The sequence below is a fragment of the Girardinichthys multiradiatus genome, chromosome 21, assembly GCF_021462225.1.
Source record: "Girardinichthys multiradiatus isolate DD_20200921_A chromosome 21, DD_fGirMul_XY1, whole genome shotgun sequence".
In the NCBI taxonomy this organism is placed as follows: domain Eukaryota; kingdom Metazoa; phylum Chordata; class Actinopteri; order Cyprinodontiformes; family Goodeidae; genus Girardinichthys; species Girardinichthys multiradiatus.
The window spans coordinates 27309625-27328342 of NC_061813.1; the positions used below are offsets into that span (position 1 = coordinate 27309625).

The 18718-nt window shown below is 39.5% G+C and overlaps 1 protein-coding gene across 2 annotated transcripts in view; it reads right to left on the reverse strand.

The window, feature by feature from the left end:
- dlgap1b (discs, large (Drosophila) homolog-associated protein 1b) overlaps positions 1 to 18718 on the reverse strand; it is a 157809-nt gene that overhangs the window by 23643 nt on the left and 115448 nt on the right. For both annotated transcript variants that reach the window (XM_047349694.1, XM_047349695.1), the window contains exon 6: positions 17463 to 17718. In XM_047349694.1, the coding sequence (XP_047205650.1) occupies positions 17463 to 17718 (256 nt within the window). The remainder of the gene's footprint in view (positions 1 to 17462; positions 17719 to 18718) is intronic.

Consider the following 18718-nt stretch of genomic DNA (forward strand, 5'->3'; position numbering starts at 1 on the left):
AGTTCCAGTGTACATTCCAGTGGCCTTGTGGAGCATAAACTTGAGGATTAGCCAAAACACTAAAGCTAACACACCCACACATCTCACGCATGCTTTCACTGCTCTCATTTCCCAAAGCATTGCTCTCAACTGACTGAAACTTTAAAAGCAAAGCTGTCTCACTGTGCAGAGTGACACATCAGATGTGTCTGAAGCAATTCCAGTGGTAACTGTAATGAGTGTGGCATAGCTGAAGGCAAAATCATGTAGCTGGAAGAAATCAGTCAGTCATTAAACAAAACTGGGTTTGTGATTGAGACCAAAAAGGTCCCAAAATATGTAACTTGTTAAAAGCAAGTGAGTTTTGATGGCCACATTTTGTTTTTTAAGTGGATGACACAAAGCAATTATGGTAAACTAGAAAAGTAAAAAAATCCAGAACACCAATAACACAGTCACTGTCTCCGAGTACCAAACACAGCTATGTGACCATATTACAGTCTACTAGAGGTGTAATGAGATTAAAACATCACTATATTTCTCAAGTGAAGTCTGTCACTCTGACTTTGTGTGGTATATCACATTTAAACGCTTAATAGGTGTTGGTTATGTGTTTTAAATTGATAGCCTGTATGTTCAAGACTCTTATTTTAAAGTAAGAAAGGAAGTAGTTGTTGAGTTGCCCTGCTGGGTTGACACTGTCAGCTAAGAAAGACCGCTTGTCGGGCTGAGCGACAACACACTTATAAAAGCATTGAAGAACCCTCCAGCGCAATCTAAGTAGAAAAGACATGAAGGACTTGTGAATGCTGTGAGAATAAGGCATCTGGCTAACTGTTAGCTGCTAACATGCTAAAGTTAGCATCTGGCGTGAAGCTTCCTAAGAGTGCAAAAGTCCTATTTCTCAATTTTTAAACAATCTAGACTGCATATGATGACATAAAAACCAAAATTTATTAAACTTAAAATGTTAAAACCAGAACTGAATAATTCGACACTGAACAGTTAAAACACAGTTTTACATTTGGGACACATCTGTTCAATTTGTGAATCACAAAAGAGAGTACTTTATTTTTTATTTATCGATTGTTTTATTTATTTATTTCAACAGGGCCACCATAGATTGAGACAAGTATAAAAACTACAATACCGGACATCTGGACTTGATTAATGTGCATCAGTCGCAGATTCTTAAAAACTATTCTAAAGAGTCAGTGTATCCAGGTTACAGATGATATGCTATGTTTGGCTCACTAGAATAAGGTGAGACTTTAACAATATTTTAGGGAAAACTGAGAATAAAATTTTTGTGTTGTCACATACATATTTTTTTCGATTTTCTTAAAGTATTTATTCTTTGTTTTTTATCATTTAAAGGTGGTTTTAATTCAATATATATATATATATATATATATATATATATATATATATATATATATATATATATTAACCTGTATTTTACAGTACTGGCAACACGGCAGCACAGCAAATCCCAAATGCTTTCTTTTTTTATGTTTTCACAAATCAAATAAGGGGTCAAACTATGTCTAAGGAATTGCTGTTTAGTGAATAATTATTTGATCCAGCTTTGACTACTTCAAATACTTCATATTTTTAAGTAAGAGCTGCACAACTGGAGTCCAAACTCCATAGAAATCAGTGAAATAGCTCCTAATACACTTCAGTGGACATACTCTCATACTTCACTTTGATGACACACATAACAGCTTTTTAACATTGCAATATGTCGCTACATCCCAGTTTGTGATTTTTTAATCCTTCACTGCATTTGTAAACACAAAAAAATGAGATTCCAGCTGTCCTTAAAAAAGATGTCTTAATCTCGTTAACCCAATATCGTGTACCGTCTCAACTTGTCTACTGTCCACCAGTAATTAAATCCAACTCATTTTCAGCAAAGTGCAAGAGAAAAACGAAAAATCTGAACAAACCTCTGAAATAAACAACATATACAAGCAGCCCAGAAGAATCAGGCTCAAGGGCTGAAACACAATGCCGATGTCGTATCATCAGATGAAAGATCGCTGCACACGTCGCAGCAGAATGTGGTCAAAAGTTCACTTCTTCTTTCAGCTTTCTACTGCAATCTCTCCAGGGACTAACACCGAAATAGAGGAAAAGTGCAACTTGTAAAACAAAAGGTGTGTAAAAATGACAGATTCTAAAAATAAGACAGTAGTTTTTACAAGTGTATAAGTTTACTTTTTGAGAAATGCAGTAAAACATCAGTGTTGGTGCACGATGCCTTGTGACCCCCCCCCCCCCCCCCCCCCCATCGCATTCCTTTAAATCTTTCCCCCTATTTGACGTTCTTTGTCCTGACCACTTGCACATGGAGCAGGATGGGGTGGGGGGGGACACTGGCAGCCTAATCCACTGCCAGAGGCACACTTAAGCCATCTGAGCCTAAAACTAAACGTCAGGCCTTATATATGAGAGAAGGAGACGAGGCAGACAGTGGGAAATTTGAAAGTTAGGAGAAAAAGGAAGAGGAAAACAGGGGAGCAAAAAAAAAAAGGTAGGAGGTAGAAGAGATTCAAGGAGGTGGGGGGATTTAGAACAAGAGCCAGGCAAGGCTGGTGCATAAAGTTTTTTGTGGTTTCCAGTCCTGACCCCGTGACCCTATACATCCTGTTGAAGGAGGAGGAGGCGGCAAAGGAGGGATCAGATGGCAGCTGTAGGTCCTGGCGGGGTATGTTAATTTGAAGGAATGCATAGCGCATAAAAAGCATATTTGGGTAAAAGTGTGAATAACTGAACTGGGTCCGTTTCTCTCAGATGTGACTTTTCACACCCCTCTTCCCCCTCTCTTCTTGTGTATTTACATTCACTCCCTGCATAATCTGGTTGAGGATGGGGGAACAATGGCTTCTCCAGCATTCCCACTCTCCTGCCGAGAGCTGTCGTTTGTCTCCTGCATTCCTTTCCCCATTCATTTCTCTCTCCCTCTGCAGAATAGAGAGAAAGAGAGAGAAAAAACTGCTTCTCTTTACATGGAGGAGGGGTCTGAGAGCATGTCTTAAAAATCTTGAACCAAACTCCCCCTCCTCCTGCTGTTTTACTTGGTTAGTGAAGCAGGAAAGCGTTAAGAAAGGGAGGAGAAAGAGGAGATGCATTCTTTCTCTCTTTTTCTGTCTCTCAGTACGTATCAGGGTTGAGTTTGTGGCTTATTTTTAATGACTGGGTAAAAAAAAAAAAAAAAAGAGTGGGGAAGGGAGGGGCTGGGACTCCTTCCCCGCCGGCCGCCGCTCGCACACAGACTTCTTGCTCAGTCACATTACTGTAGTCGAGTCTGGGACTTTCACAGAGAAGTCTTTAATTTGCACTGGGGCCTGGCCTCCCACACTGCACAGCCCAAACCACCCACTTACAGCCGTGCACCATTCCACTGAGCTACTCCAACAGATTCTGCACTGAAAGCAATATGAACTCAGCAACCGCACCATTTAGCTGTCATGCAGAGTTGCAAAACATTCAATATTCTGCTGAATCCAGCGGTGGACAGAAACATGTTTGTCCTCCCCTGCATGAAGTTTAACCATATATCCCGTTCCCGCATGTTTTTCATTCCCCGGGGCTTTAAGTTTGCAGGCCCTGCCCTGCCCAGCTTCAGCATGCAGGAGCCATGGGGATCATCCACAGTCAACAGTGAGGAAATCCTTTTGGGGCTTTGCTTTTTTCCTTTGCTCTTTCTGATGCCAAAACATGGACAGGAAACCAGAAGAGTGGGATAAAGCGAACCAACCACATACCTGATGTGCCACTCGGCCCATTTACTTATTTTCGATAATAGCAGGAGTGTAATCATCTTTTTATTTTTAACTGGAAGTAGCTGCAAGTGTACTGACGACAGGGTTGTGCACAGCTGCAGCCACTCTTCTACTGTTTGCCGTCACCCCCTCATCTCTGCACCCCTCTCTCCTAATTGTTTTTTCATTTTTCAAACCAAAATCAGCAGGAGAAGCATGAATGACACTCATGCTTTGTGCTTCCTGTGTCAAAACGCCACTCTTCCTCCCTGAATGGCCACAATCAAAGCATTCCTAAGGCCCCTAACAAGCCAGGACCAATTAAGTCGTAAGTAAACATAAACACCCTGCGGCCACTAAAAAGAAAAGCTTAAAGCCCTTCGGATTTATCCTTTTAACTTTTATTCTGCTCATGAGCATGTTCAGGCAGGTTACTGACAATGTTTTAGGTCACAAAGAGACAAAACTTTTCCTGAAAGGTTACTTGAGATCACGTCACACATTGCAGAGGCCATAATCACTCAGACTGAATCAGATTACACAAGCTTTCATAGCGACATGCACACAGGTGGGACAATGGTGACATCTAGTGAAATATCTCATAAAAATCCTGGCAACAGTGAATTTGTTTTTTTTAGCATCAGACAAACTTCAGCTACAAGAAAGTAAGCAAAATAAACCAAAATGAAGATTGTTGGAACTTTAAAGATTAGACTGTGAACAATATAAAAAGTAACATTGAAAAAAAATAATGCTACCGAATTTAAAATGAGTGTTTCAGGCTTGTCTAATGATCCTGGTTGGGTTCTCTTTTTGCTTCTGTCTCTTTGTCCTTCAGTCCATCATTCTATGACTCTCTTCATTTCACATCGCATTAGATAACTGAAAAATTGTACAATTGTTTAGCTAGATTTCCCTAGCTGAAGGCAACCACCAAGGCTTCAGACCTGCACTGAAATAGTCTTAGCAGTAAAAAGATAAGGTTGCATTAAGATCAACCCTCATTAATTATTTATGGGTCATTTTAAAAGCTTATTGAGAATAAGACCACCACTTTAAAAAGCGTTATTTGACATGCAGAGACATGGACCTGAATAAACAGTTTATGTTGACATCTTCATAGTCAGAAACATACCAACTAGATTTATGGTTTAACAATTGCAGGATCATAATCTAAATTGTATAATAGTATTTCAGGTCAAACTAAGGTCACGATGAAGGCTGTTTGCACAAGTTTTGGTCAGAATGTGAGACGCCTGCCAAAAGTCAGATTTTGGAGCGACAAAAGAAAAGAAAACCTCAGCTGCAAAAGTCAGAGAAAACATCCACACATATCAATTACTTCCTTTCGATCTATTTATCCAGCAGTTAACATCATTTGTTGATAATGACATGTTTAAAAGAAACGCTTAGTGTTTTTTCTTTTTTTTTTTTTCTTTGTGTCAGTGAAAGAGCGACAGTGCAAGTTCCCACTGGCTCGCATTCTCAGACAGCCGTGACAGGACGAAGTAATTACCGAGTGGCTGACACTCCAGCATGGTTAGGATTTATCTCCTCCAGGAAAAGAGATAGCCAAATCACAGTTTACCCACACCCAGCTCCCCGTTCGGGCTTGATCCTGCAGCTGCAAACCGAGAACCCACACACGAACACTTTGACACCATCCCATGTGCGCTAACACCCTCATGCTCTCAAAGCAAGTACAGCTGCCAGCCACAACTGAGACGGCCTGTCTTTATGTTTTCTTTTTCCATTTTATTTACCAAGCAAGCAATGCATGTGCGCAGTGTGTTGACACATGCCTTGACCCGGCCCTTGTTTCCTGTCAAACACACCTACTTGCACCTTCAAAGCATGGGGAATGACAGCATTATATGCAGGTGTGTGAAGGAGACCGGAGGAGAGAGAATCTGAGAAATGGATGACAGACAGAGAAAGAGTGGTATTTAATTTATATCCCTCTTTGAATATAAATTCCCTCTTAGAAGATGGTGGCTTTGATCCACTGATACGCACCTGTAGCTCCTGCATGCAGAGACACAGTGAAGTTAAAACTGAGCTTTAACAGGCCCTGTAATTAAAGCCCAGAACGGGAAACAAAGAAAACTATGACTGTGTTTGTGTGTAACCAAGGAGCACAGGAGGCAGATGGAACTCAAAATGTAACATCCTCACATAAAGCTGTTTAATCTTCATGACTTGGAGCTGCATATACATCAAGTGATGCATGAATGTCAGCCATGACTCAGGGCTTTAATATCCAACAATGTTCACACTGCATCTCAGAATCTAGGCCTGGAATATAGTATCAGACAGTGTTTGCAGGAAAAAAAAGTTATGTTTGTCTATATTCAGAATCTCTTGCGGTAATGCAACAAAAACACAGGTAGGAATGCAGCTCCCTCTAGTGGTAATAAGCTGGACTAGTAAACAGATGTACTTCTATTATACTGTAGTTAGCCTCAAAGTATAATTGCTTAAATCATATGACTTAGGTAATTATACTATGAGGCTAATGTTATGAAGATTTAACAACATCTTCTAAATAGTGGCTTTATAGTTTAATATAGTTTATAATAACTGATTATCATTATACTTTATATAATAAGTAAAGCAAGTAAAACTATTATAGTATTTATATAATGGCCTTCACAAGTTAAAGACCACAGTTGTTTTAAAATAAAAACAAAAACAGAAATAATATAAAAATTGTAGAAGTACTAGTAGTAATAATAGGAATATTAGAGTAAAATGGTTTTAATTATCTTTTATTATTATATTTTTATTATCATAGTAGTTATTGTAGGCATTAAGAGTAAATTATTATATAACTTTTTATAACAATATTAATAACAGCAAAATTACGTAAGAATAACATTAGAGCCACTATAATTTTATAAAGTATTATAGTGATGATGTAGCTTTTATTGTAGGTAATAATAGTATAAGTAATAATAATATTTGTGAAAGTGCCTTGAGACGCCATATAAACTGAATTTAATTGAAATTAATATTTAATAATAAAGTTTTATAAAACAATTACAATATATGAAACTAGTATAAATAAATAGATACTTTATTTAGCTATGCAGAGTTGTAGATTGACAAATAATACCCAAGACAAATGTGTATTGTTTTTTTACAAATGAACCATATGTCATATTTAGCTCATATTGCTCTCATTCAAACAAAAGTAATATAATCCCTCATGACCATGGCCTAGTTGGATCAACATGCTCATGTGCTCAATAATTGTTTGTGTGTATCCATGACATGTTGTGCTCAGCTGGGCTTTTCACCCTATTCCTAAAATAGAGTGCTGAAAGATGGTAGGTGAGCGAGCAAGCAGTTAAGCTTGGCAAGTGTGTCTATGACTCACTCAAATGCACATGGTTGAACAGAAACATGGGGCCACAGACTGCTCATCTGTCACGCAGTAGGGTGTCAGAGGTCCACTATCGACCATTGCAGGCCTTGGACTGGTAAGTGACACCACTTATCTTTTTTCCCCAAAGCATTTGGGGTGCAGTATCTTTCTGCTAGAAGCAACAGAGAACTCTGAGATGAGCCCCTTTGAATTTCAGAGGGGACTTCGGTTTGACCTAAATATCCAGACTATACAGAGGCTCATGTTGCGTTACAGTACCACCAAGCCTTTCTCCGTCACCTGTCAGTCCACCCTGTCTGAAATGTACCAAAATAAACCTGGAGTTGGATAAGGATAAACATTTCCCAGATTCCAAGAGTGGACACACAGGAACAAGCTAATCTGACATGGCCACATGCTCATATGGAGTACATTTGGAAGGGAAAACAGAGTGAAGTGATTCTGAAAGTTCATAAAGATCTCATTGCTGCAAACCCCAGTCCACTTAAAGTGTCTTTCAAATGTATGTATACCACTTCAAGTTTGAACTTTGGGTTCGACTTCCGGCCGGGGGTCTTTCTGCATGGTGTTTGCATGTTCTCCCCGTGCATGCGTGGGTTCTCTCCGGGTACTCCGGCTTCCTCCCACAAAGACATGCTTGTTAGATTAATTGTTCTCTCTAAATTGCCCTTAGGTGTATGAATGAGTGTGTCCATGGTTGTTTGTGTGTTGCCCTGCGATGGACTGGCCACCTGTCCAGGGTGTACCCCGCCTCCCGCCCATAGTCTGCTGACTGACTTTGAACCATTTAATCCAACAACACAAACCTCAGGTTATTTCTATGGATTATATGATGTCACAAAATGCAGACTACACAAAATAGTCCATATTTGGGAAGTAATAGGAAAATGATACGTTTGTTTTCAATTTCACAATTAAAAATCTGAAAAGGGTAGTCTCTATAAAAATTCACCTGAGTATATTCTTCTTGGAGTAACCTGCTTCATAGATCTAGAGAATGACATTTTTGCCCATTCTTCTATATGATAGTTCAGTCATTTTGGATGAAGAGAAACTCTGAACATCAGTTTTTAGTCTTGCCACAGATTCTTCATTGAACTCAGGTGTGGGCTTTCAGTAACCCATTCAAACAAACGGATATACTTTGATCTAAACCATTACAGTGTAGCTCTGGCTTTGTGGATGCTGTTACCCTTCTAGAAGGTGGACCTCCAGCCCAGCCTCATGGTTTTGGTAGCTACCAACAGGTACTCTTTTTCAGGATTTTTCTCCAACTATCTTTATATCAACTCTGACCAGTTTTCCCGTCAGTGCTAAAGAATAGCATCTCTACACCCTGAGGGTAGTGTATTCAGGTTGCTGTACAAGCTTAGTTTTCTGCCACAGACAGCGTTTTTAGTGTTGGCCAAAGAGTCAAATTTTGGTCTCAACTGACCAGACCTTTTTATGCATGTTTACTTTGTCCCATGCATGACAATAAATTGGATTTCTGACGTCTTTCTCACAACAATGACTTTTTTCCTGCCACTCCTCCATAAAGACCACAATTTAGGAGTGCAAGACTCTCACTTATTTCAGCAGATTCTGCCACTTGAGATCTCTGCAGCTCCTCCAGAGTTACCAAGGGCGTTTAGGCTGCTTTTCTGATTATTGCTCTTCTTGCCTTGCTCCTTGTCAGTTTATGTGGATGGCTATGTCTTAGTAAACTTACAGTGGTTACATGCTCTTTTCATTTTCATCTAGCCAAGTCATTATGATGAATTACAAGTTTTTTTTTTCATCAGAGTGGCGGAAATGGGCTTCCATACTCGGCCTTCATAATGTTCTTTGTTTTCAAATGCAGAAAACCAGCTGTGTTTAGGTTGAGTTTAGATCACACACGGGGAAATGTATTTACCAATTAGGTGACATCTGAGGCAGTAGATTCCCTTGATTTGTTTATTTTCATTTAATTTTTATTCAACGTTTATTTAATCAGGAAAGTCACATTGAGATTAAGAACCCCTTTTTCAAGAGAGTCCTGGCCAAGAGGCAGCAAAAATTACACAACAATTACAATTCGATTACACAATTAAAATACCATATAAATTAGGAAAAACTTAAGGGCGTCATGTCTAGTGTTCTCAGTCTGGACTTAAAAGTGCTCAAAGAAATACGTTCAGTTAATTTCCAGGCTTTTCGCAACATGTTTCATGTAGATGGAGCCGAGTAAACAACAGCCATTTTACGCAGTTCTGCGTAGAGAAAAGGTACAGAGAGCAACAAATGATCATTTGAATGCAAAGAGTAAGAATCAACACTACTCCATGTAATTAAATCACAGATGTAGGAGGGCAGCAGCCCAAGCATGGCCTTATACATAAAAGTACACCAAGGCCATCCCCCTTGAGAGTACAGCTCACAGTGATGAGTTAAGGCTTTTCAGTTAGTAAAAAACTCAGAGAAGCATCATAAACAGTATCAATTTAGCTGAGTAAAGGGGTCGACTGAATACGCACACCACAATTTCAGAGGTTTATGTGAACATTTGTGAAAACCATGTACACTCTTTATTCCATTTCACAATTAAACACTGATTTGTATTGGTATATGTTAGGGGTTTGAAAACTTTTGTATTGTTTATCACTCATGTCTGCTCTAAGTGCCTTTCCCTCCTTACATGTCACAGAAAGGGAGATGGGGAGAGGAATGAGTTATGCTTTTACCAGCAACATCTAGGGACTGGTACCGAGTCCTCACTCACTCCCTCTCTCTGTTTAAAATCAAGACACATGAACCCTAACCTTTCTGACCCCACACACACACACACACACACACACACCCTGAATGTTTGTTGAACTGTGTGTGAACCAGCATGTATAAATAAAGAGAGAGGGTGCCAACACTTTGTAGTCTGTACAGCAGAGCTACCCTTGCAAGTAAAATTGACTGTATCGTTCTTGCCTCTGAGTTGACTAAATAATACCTAACAGTATATAACACCAAATAAACGAAAAACAAGGTTTCTGGTAGTAATGTGACGAAGTGTAAAGACGTTTATGCGGTAGGAATACTTTTTGGAGACGGACTCTGTATGTCTAGGTACAGTAGGCCAACTATCTTTATTAAACCACTTAGCTTAAAACATTTACTTTAAAATGCCTAGAGTTTGGAAATATCAGTGAGATATAAATTATATTGTCCACTTTGGTTACACCTCTTAATTTAGTGATCTTTAAATTAATTGCTTTGCAAAGACAAGAAATACATGAAGTATGATGAATCAGAAAGCATGAGATGGGCGTTGGCGTCCATCAGCCAAAACAACAGAGGTAAATAAAATTATGCACCGGATTTTCAAAGTACATCTCAGTACTGGTTTGACAAACGTAATCTCGACTTTTACCACGAAGGTGAGCACTGAACTATTTTGTTTTCAATTAGTAAAATTGAAATGTGAACATATATCAGTGGGCTTTTAAGCATATTTATATATATTTTTTTATGTGTGCTTAAACAACGCTTTTATTCTGAAAGGACCACGTCCTAGCTTCCCGTGAATGCCTTCGTTGCGCAGTTTGCAAATCCCCGGTCATGAAGCCATCATAATCAAACAGCAGCGGTATAGGTTTACTCACACAGCCGGGTCCAGAAGTCCCACATACGGAGCAGCATGTTGTATAAACACTTAAATAACGCCATGACAACTCTTTAGCTCTCCGTTCAGCTCTCATAGGGTCCTCAGTCCTCCTTTTCTCTCTGACGTTAGTGGATCATGTGTCAGTGGAAACCCCCACACCCCACTCTACCCTAACATTTCGGGCACGAACATATCCAGGGTGGGACAGTCTCGTTTAAGGACTTCACCCTATCCTTTCCCCGCAGAACCCCTTGACTTCTCAAATGTCTGTGTAGCTCGGAAGTGACATCATTTACCCCAGCTTTAGGAATATATCACCCATTTTTGTTTTAATTTCTTTAATAACTTTATACTTTGTTTTGCATTTCCAATATTAGTAGAACGTATATCATTCTTAAAATTTTTTCTACCATTATGTTGTGATTTTTGATTTGATGTTGATAACGGGCTTATAGCAAGAGATTTTTAATTAGCTGGGTACTCTGATAGCAGCAATACTGCTCAATACAAGGGTGCCCTCAGAACGTTAGAAAGGGGTTGGCAGAGGGGGTCCTCTGATATTTGGATGGCACACCCAAAATGGGTGCCCCAGTGCTGTGAAAATGTATTGCACCCTATTCTGTTTTTGTTATTTTGTCACACTTTAATGTTTCAGAACATTAAACTAGTTTTAGCATCACACAAACATAACTGTAAATCCAAAATGCAGTTCAAATAAATATTTCATTTATTAAGGGAAACAAGCCATTTGTGAGTGTCCAGCTATCAGTTTGTGACCTTAAGGATCAAGCGCATTTGGGTTATACAGCAGAAAAATCATCCAAACCCACAAGCAATTCCCACATAAAAACATAAAAAAACATAACTAAATTATGATTTAAGAGTAGCTGTGAGTGAATAAAGTAAGTTTACATCATTGGTTCTAAAAAGAAGGTATGAAATTACACATGCTCAGTATGAAACACCCCATAACAGACGGCTCCTATTTATACACAAAAAAGGTATAAAACGTCCATAACCACAACAGCATGAAAGAGAGAAGAAGGCGAAGAGGTGTAATGACCCAAAAATCTTTTTGATTTCTGTTCTATATGCAACTGCTATCCCCTCAGTATTCCTGTAATTAACAAAAATTATTATAATAAATCATCTAAGTTCTCCATAAAGCCAGTTTTACATTTCCGTTGTAGAAAACCACAAGCCATCACAATAAGTATGAACAATTTAATCATAGCTTCATATCAGTTTAGTTAAAAAACCATGGGCTTTAGTATTTACTTAGAGACTGTAACCTGCCCTGAACATATCGCTCTGTGTCCACAGACACAACAGGAATATGGTTTTCTTTTAACTGCCTCAAACCATTTCTGACAGCACTAGCGTCAGCAGGAATGAGCGTCGAAACTCTGCTCAGAGGTCAGTTTTTTTTATAATGCATGTATTTTTATTAAACCAAATGCTGCCGCACTGATTTTTTCACCTGAAATGCCTCATTTAACCCACCTTGAGAGGGAACTTTTAAAAACAACATAAAAACCTTTAGAGTGGTCTTTTATTTTGCTATAACCACACCTGAGTCAACCCGACACATGACAAACAAGTTCTGGACCTGCTCCTGGATGTTTGCGTAGGCCCATGCCGGCAGGAGGGAGAGATCTGCTCGAGTGCGCGGCTTGATCTTGATCCGGTCAGACCGTGACGCTCTGTATCCCTGCTGCCTATATTTAGCGTTGTGGGAAATCCGATGATATTTATTCTCTCAAGCTCTATTCTCAGATCAGGACCTACTGAATGGAGCTGGCGATGGCAGCGATTGTTCTTAATTGGGTCAAGCTGTGTGTAAGTTTCTCCATCCACCCACTCGCCCAGCTACTGTAGAAGAAAGGGCAGAGGTGGAGTGTTGTGTTAAACTGAGCCCCTGGGGGCAGTGTTGTACAGCTCTTTATTTTCAGCTTTTACTCCACTGTAAAGTAACAACACTGTTATTCCACAACAGTGGAGCCAGAAGAGAGATAGTAAGGATGAATGTTGCAACTTGAACTGAGTTCATTTAGGGGTTTTTTGTGTCTCATGCTTAGTGGCAGTAGCTAAATTTTGAAAAATCTAACCTTTTATTAATGTAAGTACATTCATTCAGTGGGGTGAAAGAATTACCATTTTTATTTTTACACACCTTTCCCAGGAGGTGCCAATAAGTGCAGCTGGGAGGGTTAATAATGCCAAATGTTGAAAATAAATGTTTTTGTATGTGTTTTCTGCACTAAAACAAAATAGTATGACTACAATTATTACAAGACGTTAGCGGTTTTGTCTTTTTGAAGCATTGATGTAGCCTGTTAAATAAAAAAAAAACATTAGTTGGTAGAAGTATTGATTGTTATATGCTTGTTTATGTTTATCTGCATTTTGATCCTCTGATCCTACAATTTTATTGCTTAAATATTTCCTTTATCATATTCTCCCTTTGATAAAACAGCTCAATCTGCTTTTGTTTGGCAGCTCCAAATCCAGCATAGCAATGTGCGCAGATGAAAGCACGTCTCCACCTGAGTGTTAAAAACTAAATGAAGAGGTGATATTCCACTGAGTGCTTGAAAAGGCACTCAGCAATTTAAACTGAGAGTATTCCACAAATGCCGAACCCCTTAGGGAGTGCTTTAGTCAGTACAACGCCCCTCTTTGGAGCTGAAGAAAATTCACAGCCATTAAACACCGGCCTGGATAGTTTGATAGAGACTAGGTGGGGGGAAAGCCTGGCATTTTAGTCAATACATTACCACCTCCAAAGAAAAGATGCATAAGGAAATTAGATTGGGGCAGGCCACTGAAAGAAATGTTAAATTATGACACGTTTCCATTAAAATCTTAGTGAGACATTTCAAATTGAAAGTATTCTTACTGAACAACTTACAATAGAAAAAAGGAAGGGGATGTTGCAGTTGTATTAGAGGCCAAGGAGGTGCGAGACATAGCAGGGTGAAAAGGTGGTTAATATGTTAACTGAAGACGAAGCGAGGTGGAGGAGCCACAGCTTAGCGGCGGTGAAATCCTCACGTTAACTGATTACTATGGATTTTCCAGAGCTTTACAAAGAGGATCTGCCACAGATTCTGTTAAACCGATCCGATGGCACTGATGTTCCAGCCAAACGTGTCTGTCCAGGGCTGCAGTTAGCAAACATGTGAGTGATTGCGAGGGTAACGCAAGTGTGTTGCAGTGTGCCAGTTTAAGTGGGCAGAGAGGCAAAGAATGAGAGAGAGAGGCAGCCACTTCACGTTCAAAGAGGAGAGATCAAAGGTTCGGTTCTTTTCCTTTGGATTAAAAAGATCATCAATAATAATGGGCAGGAGAAGCACAGCGGTGAAACGGAAAGGAAGCTGATGGGTTTCTCACAGCTCCCAGAGTGTGTAAGAGTGTGTGTGTGTGTTTGGTGTGATATTTTGGCGGTTTGCCACCGGGACAAACAGGACCAGGAGGTGTAAGTGTGGGCTGTTTTTCTGGAACCGGTGCTTGAAAACAGCCCTCAGAAACGTCATGCAATATTTACCACAACAACTTCACTTCTCACTTTTAGGCCCCCAGCCAATTTCCTGTGAAACCCACTGTAATCTGCATGTGTGCGCGCACATTTGCGCATGCATGCAAATGTCTGCATGCACGCCTCTTCTGCAATGTGGAACAACAGCAATAATTAACCATGAAAATGCTGTGAAGGGGTATGCTCTGTAGCAAATGAGTGTGCTCTATGGTATAGTACATGCTCTCTAAATTTAGTTTTTGTTTTTTATTTGTTATTTTTCTGTTTGTGATGGTATTACAAAAAAGGTGTCCTTGTGAACAGGATTCACTGTATTTACCTTCCTTACCTTCTAACTGTGCATAGTGACAAGATAAATGTGCCTTTCAGTAGATTACATTTTTTTATTATAGCTCTGACTGTAGCTTTGGGGAAGTTAGATGAGCAATCGTTGTGTACTTCAGTGCTTGAATGGCCTGTACTATTGTTTTTCCTATTTTGAGGAGGGGAAAAGAGAAAGTTAGTAATCTAAAAATATTATCTGAAAACAAAAAACATCTAAATAGCAAAAACTAAACTTTTAATGAGTATTTACTTGTATTTCTTGTACATTTTGCTTATAGAGGTTACAACAGAAATGAAAATAAAATAATAACCCTCATTTTTGAAAGATAAAAGAAGTGTAAAATAACCCGAAAAGTTTATTTTAAGGGGGAGACTTACCGCGAATCCTGTATTTAACACTGAGTGAGAGGAAAATTGCTGTTATGTCACCTTCTACATAATGTTTAAGATATATTTTTTTCAGCACTAGTGGCCTTTATTTATTTATTTATTTTGACAGCAGGCAGACAGAAAAGAGGGCTAGAGAGAGGGGAAGACATTCAGCAAATGTCGCCGGGTCCGGGACTCAAACCCGGGACAGCCGCTTTGAGGACTGTAGCCTCTGCATAGGGTCGCGTGCTTTAAACCCTACACCATCAGCGCCATGCCACCTTCTACATAATGTTAATCTCTGTACAGAAGCCTATGTTCCAATGTAGAGCGAGAAAGAGAAAATGTGGTCACGCTGGGCTGTACTTTTGCTCCAGTCACAGCCTTCCTACCAGACCAGACTAAAAAGCAGTGGCTAATTAATTACACTGACTGATGCCTTGGTGGTGGAAATTTCAGGAAGTGATGAACAGCGCAGTAGTGCAACTATGACAGTAATATAAAGCAGTCCTTTATCTCCAGGAAAACCATGGCAAGCTGCTCCCTCCGTCAACCTAATCTTCCTGTCTCGTCTGCTTGTTTGAGCTGATTATAAGGCTCATTTTCCTTCAAAGGTCAGAAAAAGTTGAGGACAAATTACATACAACTTTGAAAACCAGTCAGGAGTGATGCTGCATCGTCCCTGACCACACGGCTAACAAATTTCGTTTTGTGGCAAACCGAAGCTCCAAAAATTGATGTCCACTTTGCTGCTTGAATCTCTGTAGCCATTACGGATGACACAAGTGTATTTTCGCTGGCATTTGAAGGTGTGATCTTCATGTTACGGATGAGAAAATATTTCTGTGCAGGGTTCGAGAGGCAGTAAATTGCAAAAGAGAGGAAAAAAAGAGCTATTCTCTGTGGCATGTCTCTGGTGCAGCAGCTGTGCAGGTGGAAAACTGAGTTTTGTTTCTCACAACATCTCCCCTGATAGATGGTCTTCATTAACTCCTGCTTCCTCCTGGGAAGTAACTGCAAACGTCTGTGTCTTCATTTCAGTCTTCGATAGATCAATACCTACCACCACACAAGCAGACAAGCAGCTGAATTATCCATTATCTTTAATTGCAATGTTAACCTGTACTGTCCGAGATATACAGTGCCTTTCCTAAGGTATTAACTCCCCTGACATTCTTCCACATGTCACGTTACAGCCCCAAACTTCAATGTGTTTTGTTGGGATTTTATGTTACAGACCAATACGTAATATACCTTAGTTGGGAAGTGGAAGGAAAGTGATACATAGTTTTGGAAAGTTTTTACAAGTAGACATCTTAAAAGTGTGGTATAGTTTGTGCACACAAACAAGGAATTTGACTTTGGTTCCATTTTGCTTTCATTGAAGACATTTTAAATATTGTAAACTAATGTTTACAGACGTTTTCAATCAAATGAGCTATTTTGCAAAAAGAATGAGCAAAGATTTTAGCCTTCAGATGTGCAAAGCCAGTAGAGACACACAGCAAAAAGACTTTGATATTGCAGTAAAAGGTGGTTCTGCAAAGTAAACACTCAGGTGTCTGTCTACCTATGCATGCCAAATGTTTCAAATTTAATTAGTAAAATATTTAAAAAATCATGCATCATTCTCCTTCCTCTTCACAATTAAGTCCCACTATCACACTGCAGAGTTTGTCTCCTGAAAAAAAAAAAAAAAATTAAAACCCTGAAAGGATTTAATTGAAAGTTAAACTGTAGTGAACAAATGTTTTGTCAAACTCAAAAATGTATTTAGTGTCACCATTGTTCTAGTTTGCAGTGAATGTGTTTAATTAGCCAACTGCTGCACTTGGCAGCTTGGTTTGGGGAAATGTTTTCGTCTAATTGGCATAATTAAATGAGAGCTGAAGGGAAAGCCAGCCTGCATCAGGCTACAGTGACTCAATGCGTGCGATGTAACGGAATGACGTTTGGATTTTGCAGCGTGAAACATGGAGGCACTCAGTGCTGAATGACAGCACTACTTAGCATCAATACTGCATATAGAGATAAAGTCAAGCTCTCTAGATCATGAGGCACACACAGGAGCTAAAATAAGATCAAGTAGTCCCCAACTTTAGATCTTAGATAAGCTTTCTATGTGGGAAAAAACAGTTCTGGATTCAATTAATTAGATATAAGAAGGAAATTGGGTAAGGAGGATAAAAATACAGAGGATGTTAGCAAAGTGTGACTCCTCTATGGTCAGCAAATTGAGCACAGCCTTTGTAAGGACTAGCAAATGCAATCTAATGTCAATCAAATGCCTTTTCTTGCTGTAATTGGGTTGCTCCTGTATTTCTCGGTTAATTCTATTCAACAGGTTGCATAATGTAGAAACCACACTGCCTTCTCTGCAGGCAGATTAATTTGTAATGGGCTATAGAATATGTATGTTAGTGCATAGTCATAAGCAGATGAGTCAACATGTGAAAAATTGATGTTTTCTCCGACCTGTGCTGCTCTGGATGGTTCGAACGGTGGTGGCGGTGCGAGGCGGGGAGTCCATCCTCCTGTCGCCCAGTGCCACGACACCCCCTTCCTTTTCCTGTGAGCAGCCCTTCTCTATGGCACGCACGTAGCTGTGGCTCCGCATTCGGAAGCAGCCGGACATGGGTAGGTCCAAGGCGTCCACTGCCTGCGACTCCATCTCGCTAAACACTGACTCACAAACTGCCTCTATCTGCCCGTTCACCTCTACCTCGCTTACCTGCAAAAGGAAAGCACCTGGTTTACCGCATGTCCTAAAGCACTGGATAAAAGAAATGATTCTATGCTATTCCACTTATTAAAGCCTGACAAGCGTTTTATGTACTTCAACAGATCTGATCACTACATTTTTACACATTCTGGCTGTACTACCACCAACTTGAATGTTTTTTATTGGGATTTTTTTCTGATAGACCACCGCAAAAAACAATACGTTTCTTTTTTTTTCCACCAATAATGTGCATTTGTATTCAGCAACCCTAAGTCAATACTTTGTAAAACCACCACTTTCTCTAATTAAAGCTGCAAGCTGTGCAATAAATCTGTTAATTTGATTAAGGGCTAGACTTTGACTGGACCATTCCAATGCTTGAATATGCTATAATTAAAACCACTTTCTTGTAGGTCTGATGGTAGTACGTTTAGTTTTATTGTCCTGCTGCAAGGGGGACTTCCACCTCAGTCTGAAGTCTTATGCAGCCTCTATCATGTTTTCTTCCATATTCCCATCAACTTACCAGCTTCCCTTTCCCTTCTAAGGAAAGGCATCCCCACAGCATGAAGCTGCCACCACAATGTCTCACTTTTTAGACTGTGTTTTCAGGGTGGGGTGCGGTGTTAATTTTTATCAACATCTAGCGTTTTGGTCTTTTGAAGCTTTTCTTTAACAATTGGGGACAAGGCTTTAGGAAATGAGGAGAGGCTGAAGACATTTGCACCATCCCATACATAAAATTAATAAAAGCACTTAAGTAGGGAGGGTGATATTAATCAGAAAGTTTATCACAACAATTTGTAGTATTGTAATTAAAGCGATGATAAAAATGATTAAAAAACCTCTTGCAGTCTTTATTTGCATTAGCTTGTCTGGTACTGCACATTACTACAATGAAAATCCCACAAACACAACTACTGCTCTTAAAAAAACTTAAATAGGCTACTTCAGGACTCCAGTTACATTAAGAAGTGTAATGTTATTGCTAAACTGCACATAATACCAA